At 34.7% G+C, this 14,638-nt stretch overlaps 1 protein-coding gene and 1 long non-coding RNA gene across 7 annotated transcripts; one reads left to right on the forward strand and one right to left on the reverse strand.

Annotated features, from left to right (window-relative positions):
- The first annotated feature begins 4,372 nt into the window (after positions 1-4,372).
- On the forward strand, positions 4,373-10,016 carry LOC127741291 (uncharacterized). The gene is made up of 5 exons (XM_052253479.1): positions 4,373-5,032; positions 5,427-5,542; positions 7,383-8,490; positions 8,979-9,080; positions 9,896-10,016. The coding sequence occupies exons 3-5, from the start codon at positions 7,436-7,438 to the stop codon at positions 9,921-9,923; spliced, it is 1,185 nt and encodes a 394-aa protein (XP_052109439.1). The 5' UTR covers positions 4,373-5,032; positions 5,427-5,542; positions 7,383-7,435; the 3' UTR covers positions 9,924-10,016.
- Positions 10,017-10,721: 705 nt separating this feature from the next.
- On the reverse strand, positions 10,722-13,469 carry LOC107463337 (uncharacterized). Of its 6 annotated transcripts, none has more exons than XR_002366982.2 (5): positions 13,296-13,469; positions 12,330-12,479; positions 12,063-12,182; positions 11,026-11,986; positions 10,722-10,885 (listed from the first exon to the last, which is right to left on the reverse strand). It is a non-coding gene; the product is annotated as an uncharacterized LOC107463337 (long non-coding RNA). The 6 variants fall into 6 exon arrangements; XR_002366981.2 differs by having other exon boundaries at positions 11,026-11,312; positions 11,865-11,986; positions 12,330-13,469; XR_008002010.1 differs by having other exon boundaries at positions 11,026-11,539; positions 11,642-11,986; positions 12,330-13,469.
- Between the last annotated feature and the right edge of the window lie 1,169 nt (positions 13,470-14,638).

Raw genomic sequence — 14,638 nt, forward strand, 5'->3', positions numbered from 1 at the left:
AGTAAGGCATTCACTCTCTCAGTCTGCCCATCGGTTTGAGGATGGAAGCTTGTTGAGAAATGAAGCTCCGACCCAAGGAGTTTGAACAGCTCTGTCCATAGTCATCCTGTGAAGCGTGGATCTCGATCACTAATGATGCTCTTAGGCAATCCCCAGTACTTCACCACATTCTTGAAGAATAGTCGTGCTGCTTCCTCTGCAGTGCAGTCAGTAGGGGCAGGTATAAAGGTAGCATACTTCGAAAATCGATCCACTACCACGAGAATAGATCCAAACCCCTCGGACTTCGGTAAGGCAGAGATGAAATCTAGAGAGACACTTTCCCACGGTCGCTCTGATGGAGGCAGAGGTTCCAACAACTCACTTGGTGTCTTGTTTTCAATCTTATCTTGTTGGCACACAAGACAAGTCTTCACATAGCTCTCCACTTCATCTCTCATTTGAGGCCAATAATAAGAAGATTCAATGAGTGCTAAGGTCCTTCGCTGACCTTGGTGTCCAGCCCACTTGGTGTCGTGGCATTCTCTTACCAACTTCCTTCTCAGATTTTCCCATTTAAGAACGTATAGTCTTCTCCCTTTTGTGTAGAGAAGATCGTTTTCTAACCAAAATCTTTTGGTCTTACCTTCTCTAGCCAACTCCACCAACTTCTTGGCTAATGGATCGTGATGCAACCATTCCTTGATGGTATGCACAATATCTCCTTCAACCATAGAAATGGCCGCCAACTCAGCCTTGCGACTCAGCGCATCTGCTACCACATTAGTCTTTCCTGACTTGTATTCGAATTCGAAATCAAACTCAGCCAAGAAGTCTTGCCACCTAGCTTGTTTGGGGCTTAACTTCTTTTGAGTTTGAAAGTAGCTTGTAGCCACATTGTCTGTCTTGACGATGAAGTGTGAACCAAGCAAATAGTGACGCCAAGTTCTCAGACAATGCACCATCGCGGTCATCTCCTTCTCTTGGACAGTGTATCGCCTCTCTGTATCATTCAACTTGCGACTCTCAAAGGCAATATGATGTCCTTCTTGCATCAGAACTCCTCCAATAGCGTAGTCAGAAGCATCAGTGTGGACTTCAAATACCTTTGAGTAGTTGAGTAGTGCTAGTACTGGTCCTTCTGTGATAGCAGCCTTCAACTCATCAAAGGCCTTTTGACACTCCTTTGACCATTCCCAAGAGTGATTCTTCTTGAGAAGATCAGTTAATGGTGCAGCCTTAGCGGAGTATCCCTTGATAAACCTCCGATAGTAATTAGCCAACCCAAGGAATGACCTCAATTCAGATACCTTGTTTGGCGGCTCCCACTCTTTGATAGCCTTCACCTTTCCTTGATCCATGCAGAGAGTTCCACCTTTAATGATGTGTCCCAAGAAGTGGACTTCGTCCCTTGCAAAGGAACACTTTTCCTTCTTCACATATAGGTTATTCTCTCGCAAGATCTTGAACACGGTTCGTAAGTGTTCTACATGTTCCTCCAAAGTATTGTTATAGACAACAATGTCATCCAAGTAGACCACTACAAACCGATCAAGGTAAGGTTGAAAGATCTCATTCATCAAGGTACAGAAGGTCGCAGGAGCGTTGGTCAAGCCAAAAGGCATCACCAACCACTCATACGATCCATACCTCGTGACACACGTGGTCTTAGGCTCATCACCATCGGCAATTCTCACTTGGTGATATCCTGACCTCAAATCTAGCTTTGAGAACTACTTGGCTCTACCAAGTTGATCAAACAAATCGGCTATCAAAAGAATGGGGTATTTGTTCTTGATGGTTACCTTGTTAAGTGCTCGATAGTCGATGCATAGCCTCAATGAACCATCATGCTTCTTTTGGAATAAGACTGGTGCGCCATAAGGTGCCTTCGATGGACGGATGAACCCAGCATCTAGCAAATCCTTGAGTTGCTTTTTCAACTCCTCGAGTTCTGGCGGTGCCATTCTATACGGTGTTGAGGCGGGCGGCTTTGCTCCTAACTCCAATTCAATCTCGTGGTCCACCTTCCTCCTAGGTGGTAGTTGTTTTGGCAACTCGGAAGGCATCACATCCTTATTTTCTTCAAGGACTTCCTTGATTTCGAGAGGAACGTCTTCTCTTTCAAATGTTAACTCCTCTTGTAGTAGAGTCAAATATGTAATCTCTCCCTTCTTGAACCCTTTCTTGAGTTGCATAGCAGAGAGTATCGGTGGTCCTCCAACTTTAGAGACTGTAGGGACCATGCATGGAGACCCTTTCTCCATGACGCATACTACGTCGTAGTATGGCATAGGTATTATATTTGCCTTCCTTTGCAAATCGAGCCCGATGACTATTTTAAAATCATCCATGGGTGCTATTGAGAAATCCACAAGGCCCTTCCAAGAACCAAGAGTCATCTCAACCCCTTTTGCTACTCCCTTAAGGGGTTCACCCTTGGTATTCATGGGTTTGAACCAACCATTCTTTTCGGTGATCTTCAACCCAAGCCTCCTTGCTTCATCAGGCGTGATGAAGTTGTGTGTAGCACCAGTGTCGATCATAGCCATGACAGGTTTTTCATTGATAAAGGCTTTGACATACATCAAGCCTTTCTTTTCTGCAGTGCTTGCCTCTTTGGTCTTCACAGCATTTATGTGTTGGATAGATCCAACACACTCAGTTACTTGAGTTTGAGCTTCTCATTCCTCAGCGATAGATGCCAAAGTCCCTAACTTGGGACAATCCTTCATTTGGTGTGGTCCCTTGCACACGAAGCATCCTCCTTTGGGCACGAAAGCCTTCTTCTTTTCTTCATACTCTTTCTTTGAAGAGTATTTTCCTTCCTTCTTGGTTGAGAAGTTCTTCCCCTTGTCTCCCCCACCTTTAGTAGAACTAGGCTTGGAAGAAGACTTGGGTTTAGAGTCTCCCCTATGATACTCAATGAGTGATTCGGCCACCACGATGGCCTCATCGACATCCTTAACATTCCTTCTTTGTAGTTCTTGCTTTGCCCAAGGTTGGAGTCCATCAATGAAGAAGAACAATGCATCCTCTGATGCTAAGTTGGGGATTTGAAGCGTGAGAGTAGTAAACTCCTTTACGTAGTCGCTAATCGTACTCTTGTACTTCAACTCCCTCAACTTCTTCCTTGCTTCATAAACCACATTCTCAGGGAAGAATTGTCTTTTCAATTCCCTTTTGAAATCTTCCCATGTGGCTATGTTGCAAGTACCCTTTTCCATATCTACGCACTTTCTCCTCCACCACAAAGTAGCATTATCAAAAAGGTAGAGAGCTGCAGTGCGTACCTTTATTGCTTCTTCGACCACCCCTTGGCCTTCGAAGTACCTCTCCATTTTCCATAGGAAGTTCTCCACCTCGCGAGCGTCCCTTACGCCCTTGAACTCCTTTGGCTTAGGGAGATCAATCTTTGTCGTCTCCCTTATAATGGTTGGTCGAGATTTTGCCTCCTCGAATCAAACTCGAACTTCCTCAAATAGCTTTAAGGAATTCTCAAGTTTCTCTTCGATTTGGAGCATGCTTTCTTTGAAAGCATCTAGTTCTCCTAACACGTGAGTCTCGAGGGTCTCCTTATCATGTTCTATCCTTTGGAACCGCTCATCCATAGAGGATAGAACCTTCTCCAACACAGAAACTCTCTCTTCTAAGAAGTTAGAGTCCTTACCTTTAGGCTCACTTGAAGAACGGATCTTCTTGTCACCCCATTGAGAAGGAATAGCATTCCTTCCCCTTTGAGACTCAACATGCTCCATAGCGATACTAGAAGCCATTCCCACAAGCGACTTGTGCTCCCTCTTGAACCTTGCTCTGATACCAAATTGTCACGGCCTTGGACACACTCCAACGCTACCGTGCCGGCACTCGGACTTACTCAACCTCTTGAGCTAAGGCCAAGTCAGCCTAACCCTCAATACTTAGCAAGAAAGCTAAGAACACAAGAGAACACAAGAGAAAGGAATCTTTGGTGGAAAGAACACTTTATTACTCAAATGTGGGTTACAAATGATTCACACACCCCCAAACTCTAACTCTCACCCCTATTTATAGCCATCCACCTACTCAATGGATGGTTAGGATTAAATCTAATCAACAGTCCAGATTAATCATCCAGAACCTTCTTTACAAATATCTATCCTACCACAACTCTTTAAATGTTTCTAGATTATTCCATACCACTCTTTATACTTCTATATACATCTATACTCTTCTAGAATACTCTATGACCTTCCAGAGTCTTCTAGAACCTTCTAGAGTATTCCGGAACCTTCTAGAACATTCTAGAACGTTCCGGAACCATCTAGAGTATTCTCAAACGCTCCAGAAAACTATACAAACACTGTTAAATCTAACCTTCTAAAATTTTTTGTGACAGAAAGCCAGAGAGAGACGTTGGGACATGGCAGGTGCCACTTCCAATTGCAAAGCTTCAAACTTGAAATCAAATTTCCGAACTTTCTAACACTCTCTGTATGAAATGTGCTTCCTTTTTTTGAAGCATCTCAAAACACACAAACTTTACGGAAAAGGCCACACGTCTTCATCATTTCATCGTCTTTTTTCGTTTCAAAACAACCTTAGACTTGGTCCCTCCCTATAATAATAGTATCACATTTCTCCTCTTCCTTTGTTCCTTCCATGTCCAAACCTATGTTTATGGGACCTGGTGAAGTGAGTGGTGACTACCCCTTTTGCCTTTTCATATATATAAGCTTGTGTTGTGTGTGGGAAGTGAAAGAGAATTTGTAATTAGCTGTTAAAGATGAGTGCTTTATCTAAGAAGAGTGAAGAATTTCGGAAGAAGAGAGATGGGTTGGTTAAGAAAGAGTCGTTAACTGATTCCACTGCTGAGTCAAGAGAAAGCAGTTTCAGTGGATCAAATTCAAGTTCCTCATGTTCATCAAATGAAGAAGCAAAAGCAGCAAAAGGGTCTTCTTCTCCATCTCCACCTGCTACTCCTCTTGGATGGCCTATTCTGAAAGCTGCAGTTTCCATCAAGAACATCATTTGGATGACACAAAATTTAGTAGTATTGGTTCAAAAGTGTCAGGTCAGTTTCTCGTTATTTTAGAAATCTGTCTTGTTTAATGATATCAGAACTATAAAAGTGGTTGATGTGCTTGAATTTTCAAAAGTATAACGATGATGACAACACTTTTATTTATTTTTTTTTTTTCAGTTTAATTATTCATTGGAATCTAATAATCCCTTTTTATGTCGGTTTAGTTGTAGTTTATTCTCCTAAATCATTTTTCTACCTTTCAATTTTCAAATAAGGAATTTTTTTGACTGTTTGTTCTGTTTTTAAGATAATAAATGTATTTCACTTTTACCTTATTTAGTAGGAAGCAGAAGAATTATTAGAAGATGATTTAGGATGATATATGATTATTGCTAGTAGGTTTGTTAATTTAATTACTTTATTTTCTTTCAAATTGGAGCAGATGCTGAAATGATGAAGGAAAAAGGTTTGCAAAATTGTTGCTTGGTTCACATGTCAGGTTCTGGGAGAGGGAATGTACTGCTTTGGCCATCTCAAATGCTATCACTAATCTGTGCGGTATGCATTTCCTTCTTCTGATACTTTCAAACTTCAAAATTCGAATTTAAAGAAACTCTATCTTCTTAACATTGTTCATTCTGATAAACCAGAGAGTCCTCTTGAGCCACATAAACAAATTATTTTAGATCAAGTTCTCCATTCCTTTAATGCAGCAGCTTAAAACTTTGGAATGAAAATCTCATTTCTTCTCTGATTATTCTCCCTCTTTTAAATTTTGGTTCTTAAAATATGGCAATTGATTTATGTTCAGTCTTGGTTGAAAGTCATAAAAAATCAACCAGACTGAAATTCTAGTGTATAGATTTTATATCACTATGGTTTAACTTACATAGCTACATATTACTTAAACAGTTGAACATTATATCTTTTTAAAAGGAAAAATGTTGCAGGAGGTGTGTAATTATTTTCAACAAAGATAAAAATGTTGATTGCATGAGCAAATTATTTTCAGAAGATTATAGTAAGCAAGGTCTCAACTAGATTTAATTCACAGCATAGAATCCTTTCTACTGATCCTTCCTCCCTTAAGCTATTTATGAAGAAAGAGAAAAAAAATACATCGTTATAATTATATAACTGAAAACGGAAATCTAAATATTTTGGCTCAGAAATATTGTTGGTTAAATTATAGTTTGAATTTTGGATATAGTTAGCTGTGTAAATAGGAGTGTTAAACAAATTGGTTCATTTAGTCCAGTTCGTTTAGATCTACTATAAATTTAAATGGATGAACTAATTATACCATGCTAAACGTGTTAATTTTTTTTTGTTAATTTCTTATCTAAATAGATAACTTGTAATTAAAGCATGTGTACAAGGAAGGAAAAGAGGTTCAGATTGTTGGCTACTTGGCCAGAAAAAGTTTGAAGTCTCACCCAAATTTTCATTCTATAGATATCCTACAAAGCAAATTATTGCAGATGATTTTAGAAGGATACACTATTTCGATTAGAAAGCAATAATAAATATTATTAATTAAGTTAATTATATAATTTAAAATTATGAATAATTTTTTAAATAATAATAAAAAAATAAGATTACTATTTTTATATTCTACAAAATTTATAAAAAAATTATAATAAATCAACTCTCCATAAATTGTATATTAACTCTATCAAAAAAATTATATATTAAATATTATTTACGTAATAATATAATATAAATTTTATCTTATGACTAATTATACATTAAATATTATTCTCCTCTCTTGAGTTTTGGTTTTCAAAATATGACGATTGATTTATGTTCCGTCTTGGTTGAAAATCATAAAAATCAACCAGACTAAAACTTTTAATCCAATTTTTAGTAATTAAAAGTCAAATGATTAAAATCATTGAATGCTAAATATTTTTCACCGAATTAATTTTTTGTTATTGAAATTAAAAAAAAAGTGAGTTGTTAATTAATTCTAAATTTAAATTTAAATATTAATAAAAAATATTATTTTAAATTTTATCTCATTAATTAGACTTAATTTTAAAATAAAAAATTATTTTATACACTATATTAATGGATAATATGATCAATGCTTTTTTAATAATAATTATTGCCAAATAAAATAAATTTTAAAAAATACACTAGTTTTATTGTTTAGAAAACAAATTTAAATCTTTTTTCTATGTTCTATACATGAGAATCTTTTTTATGTATTTAAAACTTTCTATATTTAGTCCCAAAAAAAACTTTCTACATTTACATATAACACGAAAACAAAAAACCTTAAAATTAATTTAAATATGAAATTTTTGAAATGAAATCATTTCTATTTTTAACTAGAATCTAATCTAATTAACATACTCTAACTAACAAGTGAGCTTATATAAATGTTGTGTTGAAGAAAAGGAATCGAAGCAAGAAGCTAACTAAGAAGGCGACTACTTAAAAGCAAGAATGAGTCAAGAGAATTCAGATGTGTTGAGGATGATAGAGGCAGAGCTTTTTGTCGACGACGACAATGTGGGTGGTAATCCGCCGCCTCAGCCCCAGCCTGATTGGGATATGGAGAAGATGTTAGAGCTGATTGCCGGCGACGTGGGTGGTCATCAACCACTTCAACCTCAACCTCAGTCCAACCTGCACTCAGATAAATGGAATATGACAGAGCAGTTGGATAATCAACCACCTCGTTCTTGGAACGACAACAAGGAGAACACGAAGAAGAGAAGAAGAAGAAGAAGAAGGAGTGAAGAGCAATCAGATTCTGCAATGATGAATCCATGGGATATCAGAGACCCGTACGATATGATAGACTTTGATGCCGACGATGAAGCACCGCAGTTTCAGTTTGAGTGTCCGCCTCTGCCTAAGCCCGTCTGGAATGGGGACGAAAACAATGTAGGTGAGCCGTGTGCCATGGACGTGAGTGGTAATGAACCACCTCAGCCAGTTATTGATGAGTGTTTCCCGGAAGTTATGAAGAGGACAGAGCAGTATTGGGGAAGCCCATTATCTGGTTCTCAACCACTTCAGTCTCAGTCTCAGTCACGTGCCATTGACGTGTGTAGTAATCAACCACTTCAGTCTCAATCTCAGACGGATATAGTAAGGACGCTGACGGATGAGTTTTTCGCTGACACCTGTGGTTATCCACCACCTCAGCCTCAGACTCAGTGGGATACCAGTAGGAACATGTTAGAGCTGATTCCAGATGTCGGTGGTCATCAACCACTTCAACCTCAACCTCCGGTCTGGACTTGGGAGGAGAATAAAGCATTTGAGTCAATTATTACCAGTTGTTTTCAGGATGATATCCAGAACCGCTGGGAGGACGTGGCTGCTCGTCTCCCCGGCAGGACCCCGACACAGCTGCAAGAACGCTTTCAGAAGCTGATGAACGACATCAATACAATGACCATCATGATGGAACACAACCCTCTCTCCATCCCTATCAATGCAACAACACCACCACCACCATCACACCCTTATTCGACTCATCATCATCACAGGTCGGTATTCTCAATATTTTCGTTCTTATTAAACTATTCTTCGACCTTAATCCATGACAACAATAAAAAAGTCTTGTATCCCACAAATTCAGCCCAACAGAATACATAAATTCAATTACAATTTTTTTAATTTAAAATCACAAAATAAATTAGAATTAAATTTATATATTTTGTTGGGCTGAATTTGTGAGCCACGAGACGTCTTTATTATTATCAAAGATTAAGGTGAAAGAATAGTTTAATAGACTAAAATTGTATTTAAATTTATGTATTCTATTGAGCTGAATTTGTGGATTACGAAACTTCTTTATTGTTGTCATAGACTAAAGTAAAAGAGTAGTTTAATAATTCCCCTTTTATTTCGCAAGGTTTATTTCTCGTACTCTTTATTTCTGTTTACTTATTCTATATTTCTTTTTTCTTATAAATTTTATGAACAAACCTAATAAACAATGAACTTTTTAATATTTTGTTTATTATCATGGCAGGGAGGAGCTCGTGCCAGCTGCAGAGGAGGAGGTAGTGCCAACTGAACAAGAGGAGGCAACACCAACAAAGACAGGATATCATTGGACCGAAGATGAACATAGGTATTTGTTATTATATTACTTCTTTTTATCTCTTATTTATTTATTTATTTATTATCTAGTTGAATATTGGTATTTACAAAAAAAAAATGAAGCAACTAGTATCAAAATATAAGAGCACTTCTCTTGATTTAAATATATCTCTAACTTGTCGATGATGATTGTATGCTGTCTACAATATATAAGTCTAGCACCTCTTTTTTGTAAATCGATTTTACTGCTCTCTTGTTAATTAAAGGTTTCATATATCAAGTGTTTTTGTATATCAATAACTAGCAATTTGAGCGAGTTCTAAAGTAGTTTTTGTTGATTGCTAAATTTATTTTTGTTTTGACCGTGGTTGGCATAATAAGGTTTCTGGTTGGACTGAAAACCAAAAAAGAAAAAAAAATTTGTTTGATATCTAAAAATATCGTTACTAATTAAATAGTTTATGTTTTTGTTTACAAATTTTTAGTATAAAATTTGTTAATAGTTATTTCAAAAATCTTATTTTGGTAGGTTATTTCTTAGAGGATACCAAAAAGAAGGTTTACACTGGAAAAGAATTTCAGAATATTATGTAAAAACAAAAACTTCTAGTCAAATTTCCAGTCATGCTCAGAAATATTTTTTACATCAAGAAGAATTGGCTAAAGAAAAAAAGTTAAGAAAAAGCATTTTTGATGTAATTTGATCATCGTAAGTCATTTCTTTATTTTCAATTAATTAATTTAATTCAATTTCTACTAATATAAAAAATATTTAATTGGCTATTTTACACTCTTTTAAGTTATTATCCATGATAGTTACACTATTTTAATTGTTTTTCAATGTAGAAATTGTACCTTATTCGAAGATTTTTAATGGATGGAGGAGGATTTGCTTAAAGGAGGAAGAAAATGTAAATGGTTGCACATATCTAATTGCCCTATTTAAGTTGCACATATTTAGTTCGAGTTAATTGTTAGCTAGTTTTGTAAATCAATATAGATGTAATTGTGATTCATAACATTTTTATCAATAATATTTGATTTTTTAGTTCTTTGGCCTTGATGGCAATGCCAAAAGGGTCGGTGAACTAGATTTTATCAAAAGTCTTGATGGTTATGCCAAAGGGACTTTTGGTAAAAAAGATGTATATTTTTAAAAGATTATTAGCTTCAAATGTATTAAATAAACAGATATATAAAAATTTTTAGTTAATTTTATACTTTTATTAATGATTACTTCTTTTTCATATTTTATTTGGTTGTCATTGAAGTTGAGAGTTAGTATAAGAACTTGATATTAATTAGATTATAGACAAAATATTTGATACTAATTAGCTTGTTAAGTATTTACACAATTACTCCAATTAACTTGTGTGCTGTATTTACATGATGCCAGTAACAAAATTTTGTTTTATTAATGTTATTATTGCCTTTTTTTTATGAATGAGAATAAGTTACTTTTGTAATAACACTTTTGTTGTTCTTATTTATCATGAAAATCATATTTACCAAATTTTAAAAATATATATATTGCAGAGGTTTATAACCTCCACAATTTTTACAATTAAATTTAAAACATGATGGTCTTACAAAGCTGCTCAATTGCTTCTACATCCAAACAAACACAAAAATAAAGCAACCTAAAGATGGCTAAAATATCACAAGAGTAAAGTAATAACAAATCAAGAGTTCAAGACAATGATATCTCTGAAACAAAATGCCAGAAGTAAAATGCATATTTTGTCATTTTGATAATGGTCTTCCCTACGTATTAAAGCAGCTGAGATTGAATGCAAAAAGTGGAGGGCTAAGGAGATATTTCATACTGATAATGATCTGCCAAAGAAAAGGAGAAGATGGAAAATGTCAAATTAGTCTTAGAATGAAATTAAGCAGATATTAAAAAAAAAGAATTTTTTAACAAAAAAGTTCAACACACTAAAGTGGAGCGACCATAAAAAGAGAAGTTTGTTTACCTTTGTTTCTAAATTGCACAAAGGAGTGTGAAATGCTCACTGAACACTGTTGCAAAACAAAAAAAAAAGTTCATTCAAGCTCTGAGAAATTATAAATATGGTTACAAATATATGTAAAAATATCGGATTGCAGATTGATATGGAAACACATTAACTGTGACTAGCTAGGAGTATAAATGAAACAAACACAAGAAAACAAAATCTTGATTTAGATAAAATTGTATTGGTCTTTCATCCATGGCGTCAATGCTTGGTAATGGAACCAACAATCAAGAGGACTCTACTTCCTACCAAAGCCATAACACAAACACAATGTCATACAAATTTTAAATGTGTCATATCAAACGGTTAAAATATAGATGTATGAACTATATGCAAAAATGATTTGATGATGACATGTTTCATATAATGTTAGAGCAGTAAACTACTTCCTCTTGGATGTTTTGGATGTTGGAACAACCAAACCTCTCTTCTCTAAACTTTTATATCGATCCTTTATAAGGGTACAACAACCCTACATATATGTCATAGAAATTGAAAAGTTACTTGGATGTTTTAAAAAAAAAAACAGAAAACGGATAACAAAAAGTAAGCAAGAGAATTTTTACAAGCTTACTTAAGCTTCTGGATGGATCCATTTATTTCGTCGATTAGGAGAACTTGAACGGGAGCAGGCTCAAACTTATTAACAAATTGTGATAAATATACACTCACAAAGAATTATGTGTATGGAATAATATGTGTTAGGTCAAAAGCAGTGAAGTACCCTTAGCATGTTCTCTCATTCGAATAACTAAGATTTTGATAGCAAATTAAGATAAATAGAAAAGACTACTTACTTGTGCTTTCCTAAGCGTGGTGGCTGTGCCTTTAACCTCTCTTGTTTAGCATCTTCGCGCCTGAGTGTTTCTTCTGCTTTTCCTCATCTTCTTGCTTGATTTCCTTCATAATTTCAGGTATGCTGTAACCAGAAGAATCAACACAGCTCAAATACCACGCTTTGTTGTGTTTGGAAACATAAAAAATGATCATACTACCTGTCAATTTCTTTCGACAATTCCTCCAACTTCTTAGCTTCAGCTTCTTTTTTCTGTTGTTCTTTGTGCCGGAGTCTCTTGTTCAACTCAACTCTAGTGACCCTCTTTGTTTTGATAGGCCTGTTGGATGAATATTCAAGCAAATACAAATATATCAGATTTTTAGTTGGGATGTATGGAACCTATTTACAATTACAAGCATAATATGAGTCAACATAAAAATAATAATAAATAAAAAAACAATACAATGACCATAAAATAACTTACAAAATATAATGATACTTTAGACACTTTATCTGATCTTGTCATCTTAGTGATGAAGTTGTGTGTGAATTGCTAAGTTCAGAGGATATTGGAAATTGAATTTAGAGGGTTCATACATTTTCATAAATCATAATCCTTTAGAAGCTCTTCAACCTAACACAAAATTTTAAAAGGGTCAAAGACAAATTCACTCGCAATATATACTGCTTATAAAAATTAATCAAGTTATGATGCACCAAATACATCGGACATCTAATCATCTAACCAAGATTGTATACTTTTTGGAACTCGCCTTGACTTGGGTTTTAGAGTAGAAAGAAACATTAGAATTTGGTGTATGTTTAAAATTGCCACTAAAGGCATAATTCACATGGGGAGGCTATGGTCCTTGCAAGCATTTGCCAATGTTAGCACACCAACAACATCAACACCAATAGATTCTGTTTTGTTAGCCTCAAACCACTTCAAATTAAATGCACTGGTAAAATCATCAACATTAAAAACATGAGTAGGCTTAATAGTCTCAATATCAACCAAGATTCATGACCTATCTTCTAAGCTCCCATTTCCAAACTCAAAGGGTATTATCACTTGATTATGACAAATTTATAGAAATATTTGTAAAAATTATTCTCACTGCAATTTACAACTTGGTTTAGATATTCTGATATTGAATGGAATATACTAAAAGGATTCTCTATTGAGCTTTCTCTTCTTCTTGGATAAATCAAAATAATCAATTTAATTAGTAGAAAAACCTAAGAGCAGAGTGAGCAAAAAATAGAACAAAAAAAAAACCATGAAGAGAAAACCAGAAGTGAAGGTGCAAAGCAGAAGGACAGAAGAACCCCTTTGTTATGGGTGAGGGGCACTTCTCCTCTTGTAAACAGGTGAAAACGTAGCAGAAAAAAAGAAGAAAAATAAAGCACAATACAAATAAAGAAATAAAGGAAGAAGGAGAAGAAGAACATGCGGCGGGCGTGGTGGAGAATGCTCGTGTTGCTACTGCAGATTCGAACCGCGCACAGCGCTACGCTGATCTGGCAGAGCAGAGGGAGCAGAAGAAGCAGAGGAGCTAGCAGAGCGTAGAAACTTTCGGGAGGTGCAGAGACGGTGATGGATGAGCGGCTTCTCTCCAATCTGTCACGGGAATCGCCGCTAAACAGCAGAGAGCGGCTGTTTTTTGAAACCGCTAAACTTGGTTCAAATTTGTAGTTATCAATTAATTATTATTAATATTTTTAATAATATAAAATTATATATTTTTTATAATTAAATAATAACTAAATTTTAATAAAAATGTTGCTTCTTAAACTGTCACATTAAATAATATATGTTTTTTTCTAAATCAGCTATATTTTTCATATAAAGTTCATTCATAATTATTTCAAAATATATTTGTCTTGTTAGGTTATTTTTTGAAGAACTTAAATAATCAGCATATAAATCATATTGATCAAACATTTTAGAAAAGGAGAATTTTAGTATACAGATCAAAGTTGGTACAGATTTAAAGATTTGTCTACACCATACTTTCTAAAGCCACACTTTAAACCGTAACTCTTCACAAAGAAAAGCGTCACCTAATGGAAAAAAGTAAATTAGAAGATTTAAGAGAAGAAATAATCAAGTTATCAAAATTAATAGACCAAAAATTAATGATTTTAACTAATGTTAACTGTAATGACACCGAATTCTTAAAATCAATACAAAATGATTTTTCTCAAAATCTTTATTTTACTATAAGTTTTATTGAAGGACTTCAAAAACCTGAAAAAACTTATTTTTCACACGGAATTTCTAAGAAATGTTATCATGGAAATGATTCCCCACATCTTTATCATACTTTTAACCCACAATTAAATTCTACAGTAGATATGCTTGAAGAAATATTAGTATCCATAAAATTTCAAAGAAATAAAGAAAAAGAGAATCCCAAAGAAGAAAAATTTCAAAATATAATCAACATAACAGATCTAAAAGTAAAACCACCACTAAAATTATGAATATTGAAGAAAAATTAGAAGAAGTTACAATACTTTTTAAACAATTAAAAATGGCTCAAGAAAATAATATTATGGAACAAGGATTTCAAATAGAAGAAGAATTAGTAAATTCTAAAAATATAGAAAATGAAGAACACATCCTAGATTATTCAAGTGACGAAGAACCAGCAATTCCAATACAAGTAAAAAATAAAGCTGGAACATCTAAAGATAACCAATCTCAATATAAATGGGAAACAAGTTTTGATAATTATGCTTTTAGAAAAGGGTTTATAAATAAAGATTCAAAATATACAAAAATACCAT

Source organism: Arachis duranensis, chromosome 8, assembly GCF_000817695.3.
Source record: "Arachis duranensis cultivar V14167 chromosome 8, aradu.V14167.gnm2.J7QH, whole genome shotgun sequence".
Lineage (NCBI taxonomy): Eukaryota > Viridiplantae > Streptophyta > Magnoliopsida > Fabales > Fabaceae > Arachis > Arachis duranensis.